Source organism: Danio aesculapii, chromosome 11 (assembly GCF_903798145.1).
Source record: "Danio aesculapii chromosome 11, fDanAes4.1, whole genome shotgun sequence".
Taxonomy (NCBI): domain Eukaryota; kingdom Metazoa; phylum Chordata; class Actinopteri; order Cypriniformes; family Danionidae; genus Danio; species Danio aesculapii.
The window spans coordinates 41,220,658-41,240,253 of NC_079445.1; the positions used below are offsets into that span (position 1 = coordinate 41,220,658).

The window sequence follows — 19,596 nt, forward strand, 5'->3', positions numbered from 1 at the left end:
GTTTGTGTTTTTACAAAGGTTTCTGATACACATAATGTTGTGAAAACTATAAATAAATCAAATCTAATTAAATTTGATATGAAAACTAATGAAATCTTATTCAAATTCATTTAAAAAATGTATAAAAATAAAATGAAGAAATAAGCAATTCATACAAAAACAGACGTACTAAATTAAATAAAAATAAAGCTGAACAAATATATACACACACACAGTTGCCAATATTTGTAATTATAGATTAAAATCCTTTCATAAAAGTTGTCCTAAAAGCAAAATGTGTCCAGATCAATACTAATATTTTTATAATAATACACATTTATAACATAATATTTTATCATTTATTTATTATATTCATTATATATTTTGGATCCACTTCAAAATGCTGGCTACGAAAGGTAAATAGGTAGGCAGATAGACAGACAGACAGACAGACGGATGGATGGACGGATGAACAGACGGACGGACGGATGGGCGGATGGACGGACGGACGGATGGACGAACGGATAGATGGACGGATGGAGGGATGGATGGACGGACAGATGGATGGACGGACGGACGGACGGAGGGAGGGAGGGATGGATGGATGGATGGACGGACGGATGAAAGGATGGATGGACAGACAGACGGATGGATGGATGGACGGACGGACGAACGGATGGATGGAGGGATGGATGGACGGACAGATGGATGGACGGACGGACGGAGGGAGGGAGGGAGGGAGGGAGGGATGGATGGACGGACGGACGGATGGAGGGATGGATGGATGAATGGACGGACAGACGGATGGATGGATGGACGGACGGACGAACGGATGGATGGAGGGATGGATGGACGGACAGATGGATGGACGGACGGACGGACGGACGGACGGACGGAGGGAGGGAGGGATGGATGGACGGACGGACGAACGGATGGATGGACGGAGGGATGGATGGACGGACAGACGGATGGATGGACAGATGGATGGATGGAGGGATGGATGGACGGACAGACGGATGGAGGGATGGATGGACGGACAGACGGATGGATGGACAGATGGAAGGGTGGATGGATGGATGGATTGACAGACAGACAGACAGAATGATCGATAGAACGATCGATAGATAGACAGAGAGACAGACTTTAATAACCATGACTGATATTGCCTTCATTAGATAACCCAGATTTTCAGGCGTTAACAGGTTTGTCCTGCTTTAGCTCTTGTTAATTTTAGAGCTCACGCTGAAACATGTCTGAAATCTCTCACTAAAGAAGAAAGAGTCAGAAATACTTCAGGCTTCACCATTTTTTAATGGAACATTAAAACATTTTTATCCATGAACCTCCAGGTCAAGATCTCACCACAGTGAGTTTAGATGATGATGATGATGATGATGATGATAGGTGTAAAGCAGCTTTCATCAAACACACACACCATCTTCATCATCATCAACTGCAACAACAACAATCCTCAGCAATATATATATATATATAAACTTTATATATACTTTAATAACCCATCACCATCACCTAACTAATAATAATAACCAGCTGACAGCCTCTTGTGTGATCAATGTCCAACACATTCATCCTTTAACATCAGAAAGCACAGAACACACAGACACACCAGAACCAAACAGGAGTGAAGTTCACAAGAAAACAAGGAATGGACTCCCAAGCAGTCCGTCATTTCAGGCAAAAGTCTGCAAGAATTGATGGAGAAAGGAGCAATAGTTACTAGTATTAAAAGTCTCTGATGTCCTCGTAGCACTGAGAAAAATCTACAAGTGCATTCTGTGTAGCGTTTCCTTTTAAAACTATATACGCACTGTAAAAATCTGATCTCCCTTTTTTTTTTGGATCGGGTCCTTATGTACACAGGAAATGAATTTGGATTTATATGGAAAAATACATCTATTTCAACACTTTCTACAGAGCAACGGAAGCAGTTTCTTGGAAACGGAAATGTGTTTTACCATCTCGCTCGACTATAACCAGCACAGAAGTGTTAAGAAGGATCTTTCAGCCAAAACTGAAAATCTGCCGTTGATTTTTCCTTGAGAAGTGTTTCTTCAGTAGCACATTAAAGAAGATTTCTAGAGCTGATTTTTCATGATTCATAAAACGCAGGTCAGCAGCTACTGGCGTTTTAACCCTTGTGCATTGGTCAAGTTGACTACCATTTCGTTATGTTCAGGGTGAAATCATCCACTGAATTACACTGCTGTAAAAACACATCAGATCAAATTTCTTTGTAATAAATGTAATAGAATTTAACAACAATAATAGTATGATTAATAATCAAACTTAACCGTTACCTTTGTGCCCTGTTCAATTTTTTTGTTTTGTTAGGGATGAAATCGTCCACTAAATTAAACAAAAAATGTATCATATATTTATTTATTTATTGCATAAATCTGTTAATCAAACTCAGTCCTGATCAAAACTACTAAATTGTTTAGAAAATTAGAGGATCTTAACTAATTTACATCGCCAAATTCACAAATGAAGTCACTGATTTGGTGAAAAACACACACAAAAGGACATATTTTTAATATAAAAAGTAATTGTGGACTGGATTTTTTCCTTTTATGACAGTCTTGGACATGTGAATGATTAGTAACAACACTGGCTTTATGCACTGTTAGATTTTCATTTGTTTCTCCCTAATTTACTGCTGATGGCTGTTTTTGCCCCATTGACATCCATTATAACCACATTTGATGGTGCATAAATACACAGTCTTTGTTTTTGTTTACTCCATGTAGTTCTGTAAGCTGTGATGCACATTTTGATTTTCTCAGACAGGGTAAGTGTGCAAAAGTCACTCTCACACACTGACAGACACACAGACACTTTAATTTGCTGTCATACTCCATGTAAAATCCAGAAACTAGATTGTTTTTTGCAGAGGCCTATTTAAAGGATTATTGATGTCAACTGATGATGAACAGTAAAAATGACAAATTTGACCTATATTGCATGATTATATGGTGTCATGGTTTTGTAATCAACAAAATGTGGTTATAATGGAAGTCAATGGGGCAAAAACACAGCCAACAATAAATTAGAGAGGAAAAAATGAAAATCAATCCAAAACTATGCATTAAAGACAATGTAGTTACACACGTCCAAGACTTTGATAAAGAGTTCAGTCCACAATTATTTTTTATATATAATACGTCATTTTGTGTGTGTTTTTTCACCAAATCAGTGACATCCTTTAAGAATTTGCCAATTAAAGAGTTAAAATCCTGTAATTTTCCAAGCAATTGAGTAGTTTTGATCAGATTTATGTAAATAATCTTTTTTTGCATATTTTCGCATAATTAGATTTTCGCAAAAAAATAATTAAATATAAATAAATGAATATATGATGCATTTTCAGTTTAATTTAGTGGATGTTTTCATCCCGAACATAAGAAAAGGGTCGTAAATATGCTCAGAGTGTATCATTGAGTTTAAACATTTCAAATCATTTTCTCAAAACATGTGTCAATATAAGATTTGTCACCAAAAATCATTAAATTTGCTGAAACATGGAGTAAGTTATGGCCAAATTAAAACAAATCACTCCAGAGTGGATGAAAACATACCCAACAGTGCATAAGAGTTAAACAGATCATCGAAACATTCATGAAAAATGAAAAATAAATGAAATCTATCATCATTTACCCCTAGAGAAAAACCTGTTTGAGGTTCTCTCTTCTGTGGAACAGCCATTGACTTCCACAGTATTTTTGTTCCTACTATGGGAGTCAATGGCTGTTTTTTCCCATAGTAAAGTTTTGATCTATTTGGTTGTGAGTAAATAGTGAACTTTCCCTTTTAAAGAACATATAGAAACAACACAAAATGAGTACATGTGGCTCCTGATGATACACTGATCCATTATGAAGCAAAACAGCCAATCTGTGCAAACAACATTATACACCGTACTACATTACATAATGACCTCAATGTATGGTCAGGAGATATAAGTATTCATTTGGTTTGACCTATATAGGATTTTTTTTTACTTTCAAAATGCTGGTAGCCTTCGATTAGCATTTTATGAATCACTAAAAGACACAATATTAGTTAAATCTTACTTAAAGGGATCGTTCATGCAAAAATCTGCTAGTGTTCCCAAACATTTACAAGTGTCTTTCTTCTGTTGAACACTGAACATCACTGACATCCACAGTAGAAAAAAACAAACAAATACAAAGGAAGCCAATGGTTACAGGTTTCTGACATTCTTCAAAACATCTTCTTTTGTGTTCAACAGAAGAAAGGGGTTTGGAAGAACGTTCAGTTTTGGGTGAACTATCCCTTTAATGTTGTGCCTGAAGAAGAACAGTCACCTTCATCATCTGAGATGGCCTGAGGGTGAGTAAATGAACACTTTTGGGTCAACTCTCCTTTTTAAAGCTGACATCGTCATCTTTGGCCACCCTAATGAGACGTCCCGAGCCACCAAACACTGGAATGTTCTAGAAAGTAAGCACAGGATGAATAAATAAAAGGCAACACCAAGCTAAAGGGAAAAGAGTGCACAGGGGACGCACTTTTTTCTTTTACCAATATAGCAAAGCCAAAGCTATCACCTGCGATATGTACAAACGCGCAAACTTCTCACCCCCTTTTTCATAATAGCAGCAAATGCGTTAGCAGGAATTCAAGCCACTCAGTCTTGAATCTCATTCACACACACACAGAAACACACAACCGTCACCATCGTGAAGAAGCACGACCTGAGCAACACAATATTCCACTCACCGTTCATGCAGGCAGGAAGAAATAATAAACAAAGCAAGAAGTTGGTACTGCAGTATTTCAGTGTCGAGTACAACACTCCACAAACACACCAAAGCCAATTGCACGAAACGAAACGGGCAACATTTCTTATTTCTGCACAACAGATAAGCTCTTTTTTTCTTCCTCTCCCAGAACGCAGCCTTGAAAGAGCGTTTGGACCCTGCAGGGGCTGATGGGACATTGTGTACAAGCAGCTGGGAAATCTTGAGCGAGCAGACCGGCCACTGCAAGATTACAAATGACCAGCAACAATAAAATGTACAAAAACGCCCACAGGCAACCTCTCAGAAAAGTGCAAAGCTCTCCAATTTATTTAGCAACCGGCGGAGCTTTACGTCACAACCCATCAGTCAGATGGCTTCATGTCCATGCCTGAAAGAAAGAAACTTCATCATACACACTAGGTTTTTTTCTTCAGATTTCTTCCTTAAAACCTCTGCTGAATTGGCTTTTATAAACGCACTGTGTTTATTCGCAAGGGCTGCACGTTTTTGCCATTGGCGTGACTTTGCCCGGGGCTGAAGTATGGAAAGAGTTTGGCTGGAAACTTCTCTCTGTACGTGTATAGCCAGGACATGTCGTCAGCGTTGTAGAAAACCAGCAAACCTTTAGGATAGTCTAAGTAGACGCCCACTTTTTCCAGTTTGCTCTTGACGTTGAGGCGCGTCCAGGGCTCGGTGCAGGCGCTGTACTGATTACCGTCATGCATCACGATGCAGTAAAAGCCTCGGCCGGGCTGGATCTGAATGCTGCCCTTGCGGTTGACCGTTTCGTTGGCCACACCGATCATCCACTGGGTTTTTTCGGACACCATTACCTCCCAGTAGTGGACGCCTCCGGAGAAGCCTTCAGCGCCCAGAACGGACACCTCCACGTCGAAGCGGCGGGGTGAATCCTGCAAGGGCTGCGGGTGCAGGTTCCCGTACGCCACAATGGTGCAGTCGTCTGATAAGATGAGTCGCTGGTGAGCAGTGCTGGGGTCCATGGTTAATGCAGCAGGCACTGTGAAGGGGCAAGATAAAGGACATGGACATTAGTGCGCTAATATTACTACGATTAACATGCATACATTCAATTTAAAAAAAATATAACAATGTAAAATAAAAATTGTTAATAAATAAATAAAATTAAATAAATAAAAATATAGATAAAAAATAATAAAAATATAAATGACTGAATAAATAAATGAATAAAAATATAAATGACTGAATAAATAAATGAATAAAAATAAATAAATGAATAAATAAAATAAATATATACACACACACACACACACACACACACACACACACACACATATATATATATATATATATATATATATATATATATATATATATATATATATATATATATATATATATATATATATATATACATATACATATACATATACATACATGTATATATATACATATACATATATATACATATACATACATATACATATATATACATATACATACATATATATACATATACACACATATACATATATATATATATATACACATATACATATATATATACACATATACATATATATATATACACACATATACATATATATATACACATATACATATATATATACACACATATACACATATATATATACACACATATACACATATACATATATATATATATATATATATATATATATATATATATATATATATATATATATATATATATATATATATATAATCACTCTGCAGTCTTGATTGTGAAAAAGTCATCTTTTTTCCCTTAACAAATCACACTTTTGTTTTTATTCTTCGATACCCTGAGCTGATCGGATTCCTAAAGTCTATATATAAATAGGAAAGTCAGCTTTGCCTTCAGGCATCCATAGGGGTTTCTGTAAAAGACAAAAAGGTCGTAGCTGTGGTCTAGTGGTTAATGCATGTGCTCAGACCTGGATGCGCTTTTACTTTAGTATCCTTTTCCACCTATTCATTTCATCTCCTCTCCTCTCTACACTTATCACAGAGTAAAGTGGCAAAAAGGCAACTGAGGGTCAAAGAGGTCACTCCTGTCAATCAGAAGCGCTGACTCGATCATTATCTGAACAGGTGAAATAAAACACACTCCCTTTATTTCAGGTCATCTCAACCATACACTCCTCATCCGCAAACACCAGGGATCAGAAGAAGTGTACAAAACACATCTGAGGTTAGCAGTGCTGACCGTTGTTTTAGCAATGCTGCCAGACATTGAGTACTTTGTCGAAGAAGGATAAATAAACCCCCATCTATCAACCACTGCCTGGCTGGTAATGCCTGCAGCAGACAGTCTGCAGTGCCCATTATGATGCCAGCTTCCTGTGGGTTCAGTGGTGGGAAAGTGTGCCAAAAGGATCGGACAGAGAGAAGAGCAAACATTGGAAAACGAACAAGCTTCCTGCGTGCAGACGAAAACAACGGACACATACCGACTGAGCAAATAGTCCAAACCAGCTTGGACCTGAATGGGGGACTCCAGCCAAAGCAGTTGCAACACATTATGATACGCAAAGATGCCAAGATATAATTCTGGAAAGTTGAGATACGATGAAGTAAAGGTTGAGATAATGAAACACACAAGGAGAAAATGAAGCTCTGGGGTAAAGGATGCTTATCTGAAGCAATCGCTTATCTGGTATGTTATGCATTCTTTTGCAGCGCATGTGAATTTTTTTTTACATTCGTATTAGGCTGGAACATTCATGGTGAAACAATGCTGGCTGCCTTCCCTGCACTCCAAAGACGGGCATGTCTGTTAGAAAGCAGAGAAGAAGAGTGAAATTTGCTTAATATTTTCGTCTTGGCTATTTAAAGCCCTCGCCACAAACGGCAGGGCCAGAAGCCGGTCCACAGGATAAGATGTCGACATTTCCACTCTTTGACATTGGCAGTTTGTGCTTCAGGTAACCTATAAATAATTTAACCTCTGTCGCCTTTGCTTTCGATCCATCTCTGCTTCTCCTCTCTCTTTCTCTCTCAGAGTCACGCAAACAAAATAAGCACCAGTGGCTATGTTTCCATCCACCATCCTCCATATTTTTATGTAATGGAAATGACAGGATGCACATCAATTTTGAAAATGCTCATAAAAAAATTCTGTGCACCACCGAGTGGGATAAACTTTTGATCAGAGGTGCATAAGCTACAATGAAAATACACTTGCTGAATAAATTGCAGCATGCGTATTGAAAAAGTCACATAACTCTTGTGTGCTGTTGGGGATGTTTTCATCCACTCTGAGGTGATTTTGAGTCTTAATTTGACCACAACTTTCTCTGCGATTCAGCACATGGAATGATTTTAGGTGACAAATCTTATTTTGACACACATTTTGGGAAAATGATTTGAAATTCTTCAAAAACTCCATTTACACTGGGCAAATTAACTCCCCTTTTGTTATGTTGTTGGCTGTTTTTGACCCTATTGACTTCTATTATAATGATATTTTTTGATAGCAAAGCCATGACAACATATAACAGGGCTATTCATTCATTTTAAAACCCGGCCCCTGAGGCTATTTGTTTCAACCCTTTAAAGAGTGTGACCAAGACATCAAAAATAAATTCAGTTCAGATGAAAAACGGCCGCTATATTTATGAAGTGACGTGCGTCTGTTCAATACAGCACGAGTTGCAGTTGAAGGCTGCGGAGAGAGTGAGTCAAGTGACATTAAGCGAGTGAGTGGCGCGGGCAGCCGAAAACATTAGGATATGTTTGTAGAAAAGGCCTTTGTACAATGCACTGATATCATTAATAGGGATGCAATGATTAGCCAATTTCACTATTAACCGCGTTTTAATTAGTCCCAGTTAATTAATCATAAAGGTTTCTCAACGCCGCGTTTCTGTTGCACGGAACGAATCTGCTGCAACTAAAAGTTATGCCACCTAATACACCTAATATACCGAGACTAATACGCACGCACACTGGATTAACTATAGCAGCAGGCCGTTCACATATTTCCGCACGCAAGTTCATTATTTCCAATGTAGACATGCGCATATTGGGAGTGGTGCGCGCACGGCTCGTAGAGCGGACCGACGCACTCGCGCCCTCCAGGTGCACACTGTAGAAGTTATCTCAAGCCGTAGTGGTTGTATGGCTTTCAGTGCAATGTAAACAAAAGATATGTTAAACAAATTATTATAAATTGTTAAAATGATTATGTATGTATGAACGCAGATAATAACAACAGTTCACTTAAATAATTACCTAATATAAAGCTTAAATTAACATTAAACAAATACTATTTTTTATTTATTCATTTTGAAATGTATTTATTCATTGTTCTGCCATTTATTTTCATTGTAAAATGATCACTCATGTTTAAATCAAAAACTTTTTCATTTGTTTTTAAGTCCAAAAAGAGAAATTATTGTTTGTGTTTATAAAACTATTGTTTGTGTTTTATTAATATTTTGTTCTGTATTTGGTTACTGAGCAGCAATAAACAACACTTTAAAATATAAGCAGTTTTCTTGTGATTTTCTAAACTAGTAGTGTTTTGAATTTAATAATGCAGGTAAATCGGTGCTTATTCATGTAAGTAACAATCACACTGTCACCCTCCTGTCTCCATTCCCCTAGGGGTCCCCATGTTCCCTCCTCTTCTTTTGTTCTTCCTTGTGTGTCCTTGTTTGCTTAATATCGATCACATGTGACTTGTTCCAGCCTGTGTATTTAAGATGTCACTTTTTCTCTGTTCCTCAGTCAGTTTTTGAGTCCCCAGTGAACGTGCCTTGCATTCTCTTGATCTCCTAAGCTACGTCTAGTAAGACTCTTTTGTTTTCCCCTGTTGCTTGCTGCCTTATTTGTTTTCTCTCCTCGTGGAGTTTTCTTTGTATGTTTATTACACTGTTAAAACATTTTGTATACCTCATTCTGAGAAGAATCTTAGTTGTCTGTTTTGCTACTTCATTTTTGAACAGAATCTAAGTTGACTTTAAAAAAGTATATAAATCCTTGTTTTCTGGATCCCTACTTTGAGTAATTCGTTTGGGTCAGTGGTTCACTCGCCAGTCACCAGCAGCAGAGACCCGTGTTCAAGACCCACCCGTGAAACACAGTGTGAACTATCAAAAACCCAATCTGAAAGAATCTCCAATGAGTCGCCGGACACCCGTGAGATATTTGGTGTGCTAAGGGCGCACTCACACTATGCTATCTGAACCGTGCCCAGGCCCACTTTCCAGATCATTTAAGAAGTGCGAGTGCTCTGAATCGGGTTTAGGCACAGTTCAGTTGGCCGGCCCTGGCCCGGTTGGAAGAGGTGTGCCAGAATGCGGTTCATTTAGACTTTGGCGTGGTACGCTTGTAGTGTTAGTGCATAGCGTGCCAGAGCCCGAAACTGAAGATGAGATGTTACTTTCAAGGGACTGTTTCAAATGAATTTATTAATCATTCTTACTGTTCAATGAACACAAACTGTCGTATATTATTAAAGACGCAAACCCCTCGCTGCACATCAGCTGCATCTTCAGGAAACCTCCTAAGACCTGCAGCACAAGGACTTTTTGTTCTTTGATCTGTTCGTCGGCATATTTGACTGCATGTCACTGCAGCCCAAATGACTAAAACAATATAACTAAAGAAATCTGCAGTGTACCGAGTGAGAGCGCTTCTTAAACCAAACAGTGCATCATCGATGACATAAGCGTGCTCAGGCTCGAATGCAATGTGAGTGCTGGCTGTCGAGGGAGACGGAAGGGGGTAAAGCGTGCTTCAAGGCAACTTCACATAGTGTGATTACAGCCTAAATATCTGGAGCTGTCGTTGATTCAATATGATGCCATGTGAAATGTGTTCCTGTTGAAAATAGCATCTGCGATTTACCTACAGCCAATGAGAGAGCAGCATCCACTAGTGTGGGTATCTGCAGGCCAGCGGGAGGTTGGGGGAGAAGAGAAAAGTGCTTCTTTTCAGTTTATTTGGAAATGGAGGAAAAACTAGTGTAAATTTAGCAGGAGCAGCGGTGTCTGTTTGACGTGTCATCTGAGCAATATCACAACCAGGTCGAAAAAGAAAAAAAGTTGAGGAGGTATTGCTAACTCCCTTCAAAACTCAGGTGAGCAAAATAAGTACATTTTCTACCTCACTAAAGACTTCTTTCTCATTGTGTAGTTAATAACAATAGATATACTATGTGACCTCGCGTTATTTCCATGTCACTTCTAATGTGTGTTTGTTTGTGAGACTGAGACAACGTTGTCGGCGACTCTTAAAGTCATGCAGTGTGAAACCCCCTGTCACTGATCCATCCTGCAGTGTAAACACAGCAGCGACTGAACGCTACCCCAGATAGTCATGCAGTGTGAATACATCTGTGATGCCACTACTTTGAAATACTCGATTTGAAATACGATGATCAACACTAAAAATGACCAACTTTACTTCTTCTAAACAGTAAAAACCACCAACAACTAATAATGCATAATTAGAAGGTGTCTTGGTTTTTGAATTTGACGTTGGGTCACGAACATAATGAAAGGGTCATCAATTTGAACAATACACAAGGGTTAAATAGATCATGTGATAACAAAAATGATTTCAATGGGATGTAAAACATCTGAAATGTTGGTTTGGTGCCATCACAGTGGCGCAGTGGGTAGCACGTTCACAACAAGAAGGTCTCTGGTTCGAGCCCCGGCTGGGTCAGTTGTCTGTGTGAAGTTTGCATGTTTTTCCCGTGTTGGCGTAGGCTTCCTGCGGGTGCTCAGGTTTCCCCCACAGTCCAAACACATGCGGTATTAGTGAATTGAATAAGCTAAATTGGCCGTAGTGTATGAGTGTGAATGCAAGTGCGTATGTGTGTTTCCCAGTGACGGGTTGCTGCTGGAAGGGTATCCGCTGTGTAAAACATATGCTGGAATAGTTGGCGGTTCATTCAGCTGTGGCGACCCATGATTAATAAAGGGACTAAGCCAAAAAGAAAATGATTGAATGAATGTTGGTCATTTTAAAATCCCTCAGCCAAAGTCTGTCATCACAGTGGTTCAGTATTATTATTCAATCATTTACCTTTAGCTTAGTCCCTTTATTCATCATTGGTCGCCACAGCGGAATGAACCGCCAACTTATTCATCATATGGTTTTTGCAGCGAATGCGCTTATAGCTGCAACCCAGTACTGGGAATCATCCACACACACACACACACACACACACACACACACACACACACACACACACACACACACACACACACACACACTACAGCCAATTTAGCTTATTTAATTCACCTATAATGCATGTCTTTAGACTTTCGGGTAAACCTGAGAGGAGGAGGAAACCCACGCTAACATGGAGAGAACATGCAAACTCTACACAGAAATGCCAACTGACTCAATCCTGCGACCTTCTTGCTGTGAGGCGACAGTGGTAACTACTGAGCCACCATGTTGCCTATTATTATTATTATTCTCACGCCTCCACAAGCCAGTTATGACTGTGTTAATTGCATTTCGTCATCCTTTTATGAAGCAGAAATCATTTATTATATAAGGAAAAAAGCCCACACTGACTTCTCCTACAGTAGCAAACTTCATTTTTTCTTTTTGATATATGGCACCAGTGTATATTTAGTTCTCTTTGACTTATTGGATGGAAACAGTGCTTTATTCACCAATGTTTTATGCAATATTCCAGTTGAATTTGCATCTTTGGATGGAAACATATCTAGTAACATGCTTTTTGATAAAAATAAATAAAAAATAAGGCTGTTGGAAATAAAACGCAGAGCCTGTACAGAATAAAAGACAGCGAGTGCAGCAGTGTGGAAGGAAGGATTTGAACTGGATTTGTTTCATGTGACAGACTGAGCTGAGCTGAAGTAAAGGACGCTGGTAAATTGGAGAATTGATTGAGAGAGCGAGATCTTCCCTGGTGTGTTATTTTAAATAATGCTCAGCCTCAGGTTGATGCTGAGCGGGAACGCAGACGGAGGAGGCCTTCGGCGCTTCGCCTATTAAAATGGGACACTCACGCAGAGCTCAATCAAATGCGTATTATCTCAATCCAATGGCTATAAACATGCAGGGTGTGTTTGTGTTGATTAGATCATCTATAATTGGATGCACTGATATACACAGTGATTAGCATTAGAGCTTTGGAGATGATTACCGTACACATAGAGTGGACAAATCACAGGAAATATTAAGTGCATTCAGTTCCTTTCTGAACAAAAGGTATTTGCCACAATGCTGGCTTATTGCCATGCGGTTGCTAAGGTGTCCTGAGAGGTTGCTATGGTGTTCTGGGTAGTTTCTAGGTGGTGACTTGCTGGCTTCTATGATTTGCTCATCTCGGGATTCAGGTTCATGCAGAACCAGTCATGTTTTGATATTATCCAAAGCTAAAACTAGAATCCTAAAACAATAGAGCTTAAATGCATTTCATATAACTAGTTAAAAGAGATACAGAAGTTCACCCATATGGCAACATGACATTCATGTTAATTTTCCTGCCACTGTTTCTTTAAAGGGGCATGAAACCCTCCTCTTTCAGTTCAAGTCTGCCTCAGAACTTCTTCAAAAAATGCTTTGAGATGGGCGTGGAGCTCTGTGAGCACAGGGAGGAGTGGGCATGGAGCTCTGTGAGCACCAGGAGTGGGCATGAAGCTCTGTGAGCAGAGGGAGGAGTGGGCGTGGAGCGGTGTGAGCACAGGGAGGAGTGGGCGTGGAGCGGTGTGAGCACAGGGAGGAGTGGGTGTGGAGCGGTGTGAGTTTACAAAGTTAAAATGCATAGAAATAAACAGTAAGTAATTTAATGTCCTGCTACATTTGTTATTCGTAACTTCATATACACATAACCACAATTAGTTATGTCATTATAAAGATAATTGTGTTTATATAAACTATAAGTGGGCATAGATTCATTTTTATAATCTAGATTAATCTCGGAATTAATCTAGATTAATCTAGATTAAAATGACTTATTTGAATTCTGCTGAAGGCATTCAGAATATGTGTGCTACCTAAATTAAGTCTTTGAGAACGGGTTTCTCAAGCCAGGTGGCGCATTAGACCAGGGGCTCATCTCCTGTTTCCAAAATGCATCACAAACTGCTTTAGAAACTGTTCTACTATGATAATTGGTGATGAAATTAAATGATGTTCAATAAGATGTACTTGTGTTTACTGACTGTTTATTCAGTCAAACATGAATTTTGAAGTGTAGGCCTACATAAGCTCTTACCAGCGATTTTTGATCACCTTAATCTGACTAAAGTCATAACTGAACTGAACAGAAAGGGAATCAAGACGTGTGGAGTATGCATATATTAGTGGCATTATTGAAGTAAACACCACAATCACAACTATTACCATCATGTAGGACTTTTCGCCATATTATCCGACAAGATTCACACACGCGGCTGTCAGTAAAGGGCCGCACATACACACACACACATACACACACACAAATCGCAAAATGCGCAAGTTTTTTTTTTTTCTTTCCATTTGGTGTGCATTATTACATTTCATAACACTCTGACCAGTCCTTACTCCTTATTTGCGTCTAATACCCCAGTTTGTCATGGGGGCATGAATGAAATGTTCATGAGTGAGAGTTAAAGTGAAACTGCCGAACTGCAGTTAAAGTCAGGCATCCTGCTGATTTGATTCAGAACGGCACTTGTTTGTCAGACGGCTCACTGATCAGGTATACATCCGCGCTAAAATATCAAGGTGAAAGTCATCATAGCTTGCGTAGAATACACCCAGCCCCCAACCCAACCCAGATTAACTGTGATATATTTTTTTTAATCGTCCGATAAGAGTCTCGCTTTAACGCAGCACGGTAACGCCGATAACGGCCCAGCACTAATATAAACACTATAAATGAGGAGGAATTCTCTCCACCTGAATCCCAGGTCTGACTGCAGACACAGTGGATAGCAGTAAAGCAGGTCTCTTGCCCTGTCTAATCCAACCATTAGCCCTGCCGGTAATCTGGAGATTTTAAACGTGCAAACACAGCAGCACATATAGGCGATGTGTCTGAATGGTAACAAACTCAACTGATAAAAGACAAAGTCCGCCGGAAACCGGAGCACCCGGAGGAAACCCACGCGAACGCATGAACAACATGCAAACTCCACACAGAAACGCCAACTGACCCAGCCGAGGATCGAACCAGCAACCTTCTACCTACTGCACCACTGCATTGCCATAATGCTGATTATTCATATGTTAATGGCATTTTATTTATGGATAAAATCAAATTTGAATGGCAATACTTTTGATTAGATATCAATACAGGGAACAGTGTATTAGTGAGGGCCACCATGTTCTATGGTAAGTGAAAGATGAAAAGGATAGAAAAGGCTCTTCCTGCAGATGAAAGTGAGGATGAGATGGGGTTTAGCATGAGAATAATGCACATTGGACATTTGATAAGTTCAGGTAAGTTAGCTCAGAGGCAGATAAGACAGGGGTAGTAGAGTAAACATTGTTAGCTAGTAGCTACATTTTCCTGATGCATCTGGATAAACCAGACTTGTTATTTATTTGTTATATTTACTGGAGAAAATATTGATACCTACTGTATGTTGTTTACTGAGTTGGCGGTTCAATACGCTGTGGCGACCCCAGATTAATAAAGGGACTAAGCCGAAAAGAAAATGAATGAATAAATGAATGTGGTATAAATGATAATACAATATGTTTGCTTTCAATAATATTCAAAAAGAATAGAATAAATAAAAGCTGTTGGAGTTGTTAGAAAGTATGTATAAGGTGTCATTTATAAGTTCTGTGTTAAAGCTTATAATACTGCAACACCAATTAAATCAAAACAAACAGCTTTTCAAGCAACAAAATTATTAATTAAAAGGAAATTTCTAAGTTAGATCCACTATTTAATAATGTTGCTACAAGGCAACATATCATAGAGCAGTGTTTCCCAACCCTGTTCCTGGAGGCACACCAACAGTTTATATTTTGAATGTCTCCCTTATCTGACCCAGTAACTTCAGGTTTTGGATTAGTCTCTTCTAATCTTCTGATGAGTTGATTCAGGTGTGTTTGAAAATGTGTACTGTTGGTGTGCCTTCAGGAACAGGGTTGGAAAACACCGTCATAGAGTACCTTAAAAAAAACATTTTCACCATTTTTTAGAGCACTTCAGGTTCAGCCATTCTAAGAAAAGAAAAACAGATATAATTAACAGATCTAATGAACATAAAACAAATATTGTTTATAGATCTATCATACTAGTTAACTTCAAACAAATGAAAATAAGAAATGTTGCCTTTTTTACTGTAAATAAAAACACCACCAATCTGATCATTTAGAAAATAAACAGTATAGAGGTATTATTCATGTTTTTAGCACAGTCTTGGGTTTGTTCAAATCACTAATCTCAAGTGTATACAAGACAGAAGCTAATTGCCCTGCGCAAATGTAAAGTTCCTTTTATGAAATCAAGCAACCATGATCTTGACCCACCTAGTCTACAATTAGTGATGTAAAATGAGCTCCAACATGACAGCAAGCAAGATTGAAATTAGCGTCTGAACTCAATAAAAAAGGGCAACGCTTCAGTCTTGTATTATGTGCTTGGCTGAACCTCAAATATGTCAAACAGTAATAAAGAGACAAATGCAGCAGAATGGATTTTTCACTGTTCTAAATGCTTATGTCTGGACTATAAGCACATAATAATATAAAAAAGAATCAGCTTGAGATGCCGGGAAGTAAACACACTAGATGAAGGATTCTCAAAAAGCATCCACAAGGGAATCTCACAAACACCTTGCAGTCCTTTTGTAATGGAAAATATATGGAAATATATTGAAAACATTTCAGGCATAAAAAGTTTTGTAGAGTTCATTTGTTGAGAGAGATGCATGCTCCTATGTTTGCAGTTGCTTTCCTAATAACACACAACGCATTGTGTACAGCGCTATTTAACCCTCAAGCTTCCTTCTGGCCATTTTTCACTTCGTTTAGACTTTTTAAAAATAGTTCTCTTCATCTGAACAGTTCAAGACTTGGCAAGACTTGTAAACACACACAAAAAGAAGACTCAAATCAACAATGTTAACTGATTAAAAAAAACAAACAAACATTAATCTTTCCCATCTTGCCCAAAAATGTCCACCCATAGGAAATGAATAGAAAATACTATAATCTAAGAGTGTTTTCACAACTGCCTTATTTAGTTCGCTTGAATCGCACTAGAGTTCGTTTTTCACCTTGGTGGGGTTTGTTTGGGCAGGAGTGAATGTAGCAATCGCACTTGAGTGCGCTCCAAAAGCAGGCCAAAAAAAGCGTACCAAGAGCTTCTTGAAGAGGTGGTCTCGGTACGCTTTCAAACGAACCCTAGAGCAATTCGTTTGTGGTGAGAACATGATCTGAACTAGAACGGACCAAAGTGGTCAGTGTGGTGTGAAAAGGATCCAAGATGACAGAAAATGCTATAATGTATCATTTGTTGGCCTTGGTTCAGACCAAATGAACCAAACCACTAAATTAACCGATGTGAAAGCAGCTTTCTTTATTAATTGTCCAATAAAAATCTATAAATCAAACACAATGCCATTCATTTTCCTTCAGCTTAGTCCCTTTATTCATCAGGGTTCACCACAGCGGAATGAACCGCCAACTTATCCAGCATATGTTTTCCACAGCCGATGCCCTTCCAGCTGCAACCCAGTACTGGGAAACACCCACACACACTCATTCTCTTTCTCTCTCACACACACACTCACACACCACGACCAATTTAGTTTACTCAATTCACCTACAGCGCATGTGTTTGGACTGTGGGGGAAACCAGAGCACTCGTAACTCTTATGTCATAATGAGCAGCCATATGTCACCTATTTTGCCACAATATTAAGTTTTGGTTGGTCTCAACTGACTGCAGTGACACTTTTGCTGAAGTAAAAGAAATATTACCTATAACATAACAAATATGCATATTTTTACATGAACATCCAACTAAAATATTTGGGAAAAACCCTTTTCTTCCATCATTTTTTAATGGTTTCTTTGATCTGAGTGGTTCGAGACATGGCTACATTTTAGAAGTTTGCCACTTGACTCAACAAAGGTGTTACGTTCCCATGCAGAACGTACTTTGGGGTTATGTGTGTGCGTTTCTGCTTGTATGTGGATATGTCGTTTCACGTGTGTTTCAGGAATGAACAGTATTGGAGGATCTGCATTTCTTGCTGATTACGTTGCCTGCTGACGCTGGGATCGCGCCACCAATTGCTGGTCAGCATAGCGTTTAAAAAGCCGGCCCAAACCGCATTAGCAATCTCTCTCTCGCTCTCACGCTTTTCTTGACTTTGTGGTAAATGGGTCTCTGTGAGGACAGTCTCTCTTGCGAGGACTAGCCTGAGAGAATGTGTTTTTGTTTGGTTTGTGATAAATGTTCTTGTCTAAAATCTATTGAGAACGCAACGTGTTGTTTGTGAACTCATCCAGTTAACTGATACTTTTTGGGTAATACTATGGAGAGGGTGCAGAGGTGAGCAAGTCGCGCGATATACATTTACAGCACTCACACTTTTTAGTTAGAGTAATTTAGTTAAGACGTTTAATACGTTGAAGATGTTTCTTTTCATGCTTTTCTTTTGATATTTAGTTTAGTTTGTTTAATACAGTTAGTATGTATTGTTATTAGAGGTGGGCTGTTATCGGCGTTAACATGCTGCGTTTACGTGAGACTCCTATCGGGCGATAAAAAAAAAAAATATCGCCATTAATCTATTGTCAAAGTTGGGTTGGGAGCTGGGTCTATTCTACACAAGCTATGATGACTTTCACCTTGATGTTTTAGTGCGGATGTATACCTGGCCGAATTGCACTGTGGGTGGCGAGAACGAGTCTTCGAACCTGTGTGTATTCCTACTGTGAAATTACCACATCAAACGTGACGTGCTAACATGGATGCAGTTCACTAGAGTGAATCTGATTAATGTTAGCTCCACATCTTACTATCAGGCACCTGTAGAGTTTATGCGTTTGAGTAAAACATGTACAAATAAAATGGACCTGGTGCTTTTTAAAATGAATGACAGTGAATGAAAGTCAAACCGGTGAGCCGTCTGACAAAAAACCTTCTGAACCTCCACTCATGAACATTTCATTCATGCCCCTGTGACAAACTGGGGTATTAGACATAAATAAGGAGTAAGGACTGGTCAGAGTGTTATGGAATTTAATAACGCATGTTAAATGGAAAGAAAAACTTCCACATTTCGTGATGTGTGAGCGGTCCTTTACTGACAGCCTCGTGTGTGGATTTTGTCAAAATATGGCGAAAAGTCCTACATGATGGTAATAGTTTAATTGTGGCGTTTACTTCAATAATGCCACTAATATATGCATACTCCACGTCTTGATTCCATTTCTGTTTAAAAAAAAAATTTAAACGCTGTTTGCGCTTATGTAGACCTACAGTTCAAAATTCATGTTTAACTGAATAAACACTTAGTAAACACAAGTACTTCTTATTGAACATCGTTTATTTTCATTATCATAGTACAACAGTTTCTCAAGCAGTTTCTGATGCATTTTGGAAACAGGAGATAAGCCCCTGGTCTTATGCGCCACCTGGCTTGAGAAACCCGTTCTCAAACACTTACTTTAGTCATTATTTGGGTAGCACACATATTCTGAATGCCTTCGGCAGAATTCAAATGAGCCATTTTAATCTAGATTAATTCAGAGATTACAGTGAGATTAATTTAGATTAAAAATGTTATCTATGCCCACCTATAATTGTTAAATTCCTTTCTTTGAATAAGCACCTCTAACAACCTCCTCTTCAACAGGTAAATTATCATTTATTAATTGTAAA

The 19,596-nt window shown here is 38.7% G+C and overlaps 1 protein-coding gene across 3 annotated transcripts in view; it reads right to left on the bottom strand.

The window, feature by feature from the left end:
* Positions 1 to 1,270: 1,270 nt before the first annotated feature.
* The window catches only part of trim62.1 (tripartite motif containing 62, tandem duplicate 1), a 97,712-nt gene continuing 79,386 nt past the window's right edge, over positions 1,271 to 19,596 (bottom strand). For 2 of the 3 annotated variants that reach the window (XM_056467988.1, XM_056467987.1), the window contains one exon: positions 1,271 to 5,781. In XM_056467988.1, the coding sequence (XP_056323963.1) occupies positions 5,231 to 5,781 (551 nt within the window). In that variant the 3' untranslated portion in view covers positions 1,271 to 5,230. The remainder of the gene's footprint in view (positions 5,782 to 19,596) is intronic. The other variant, XR_008838519.1, reaches the window with a different exon arrangement.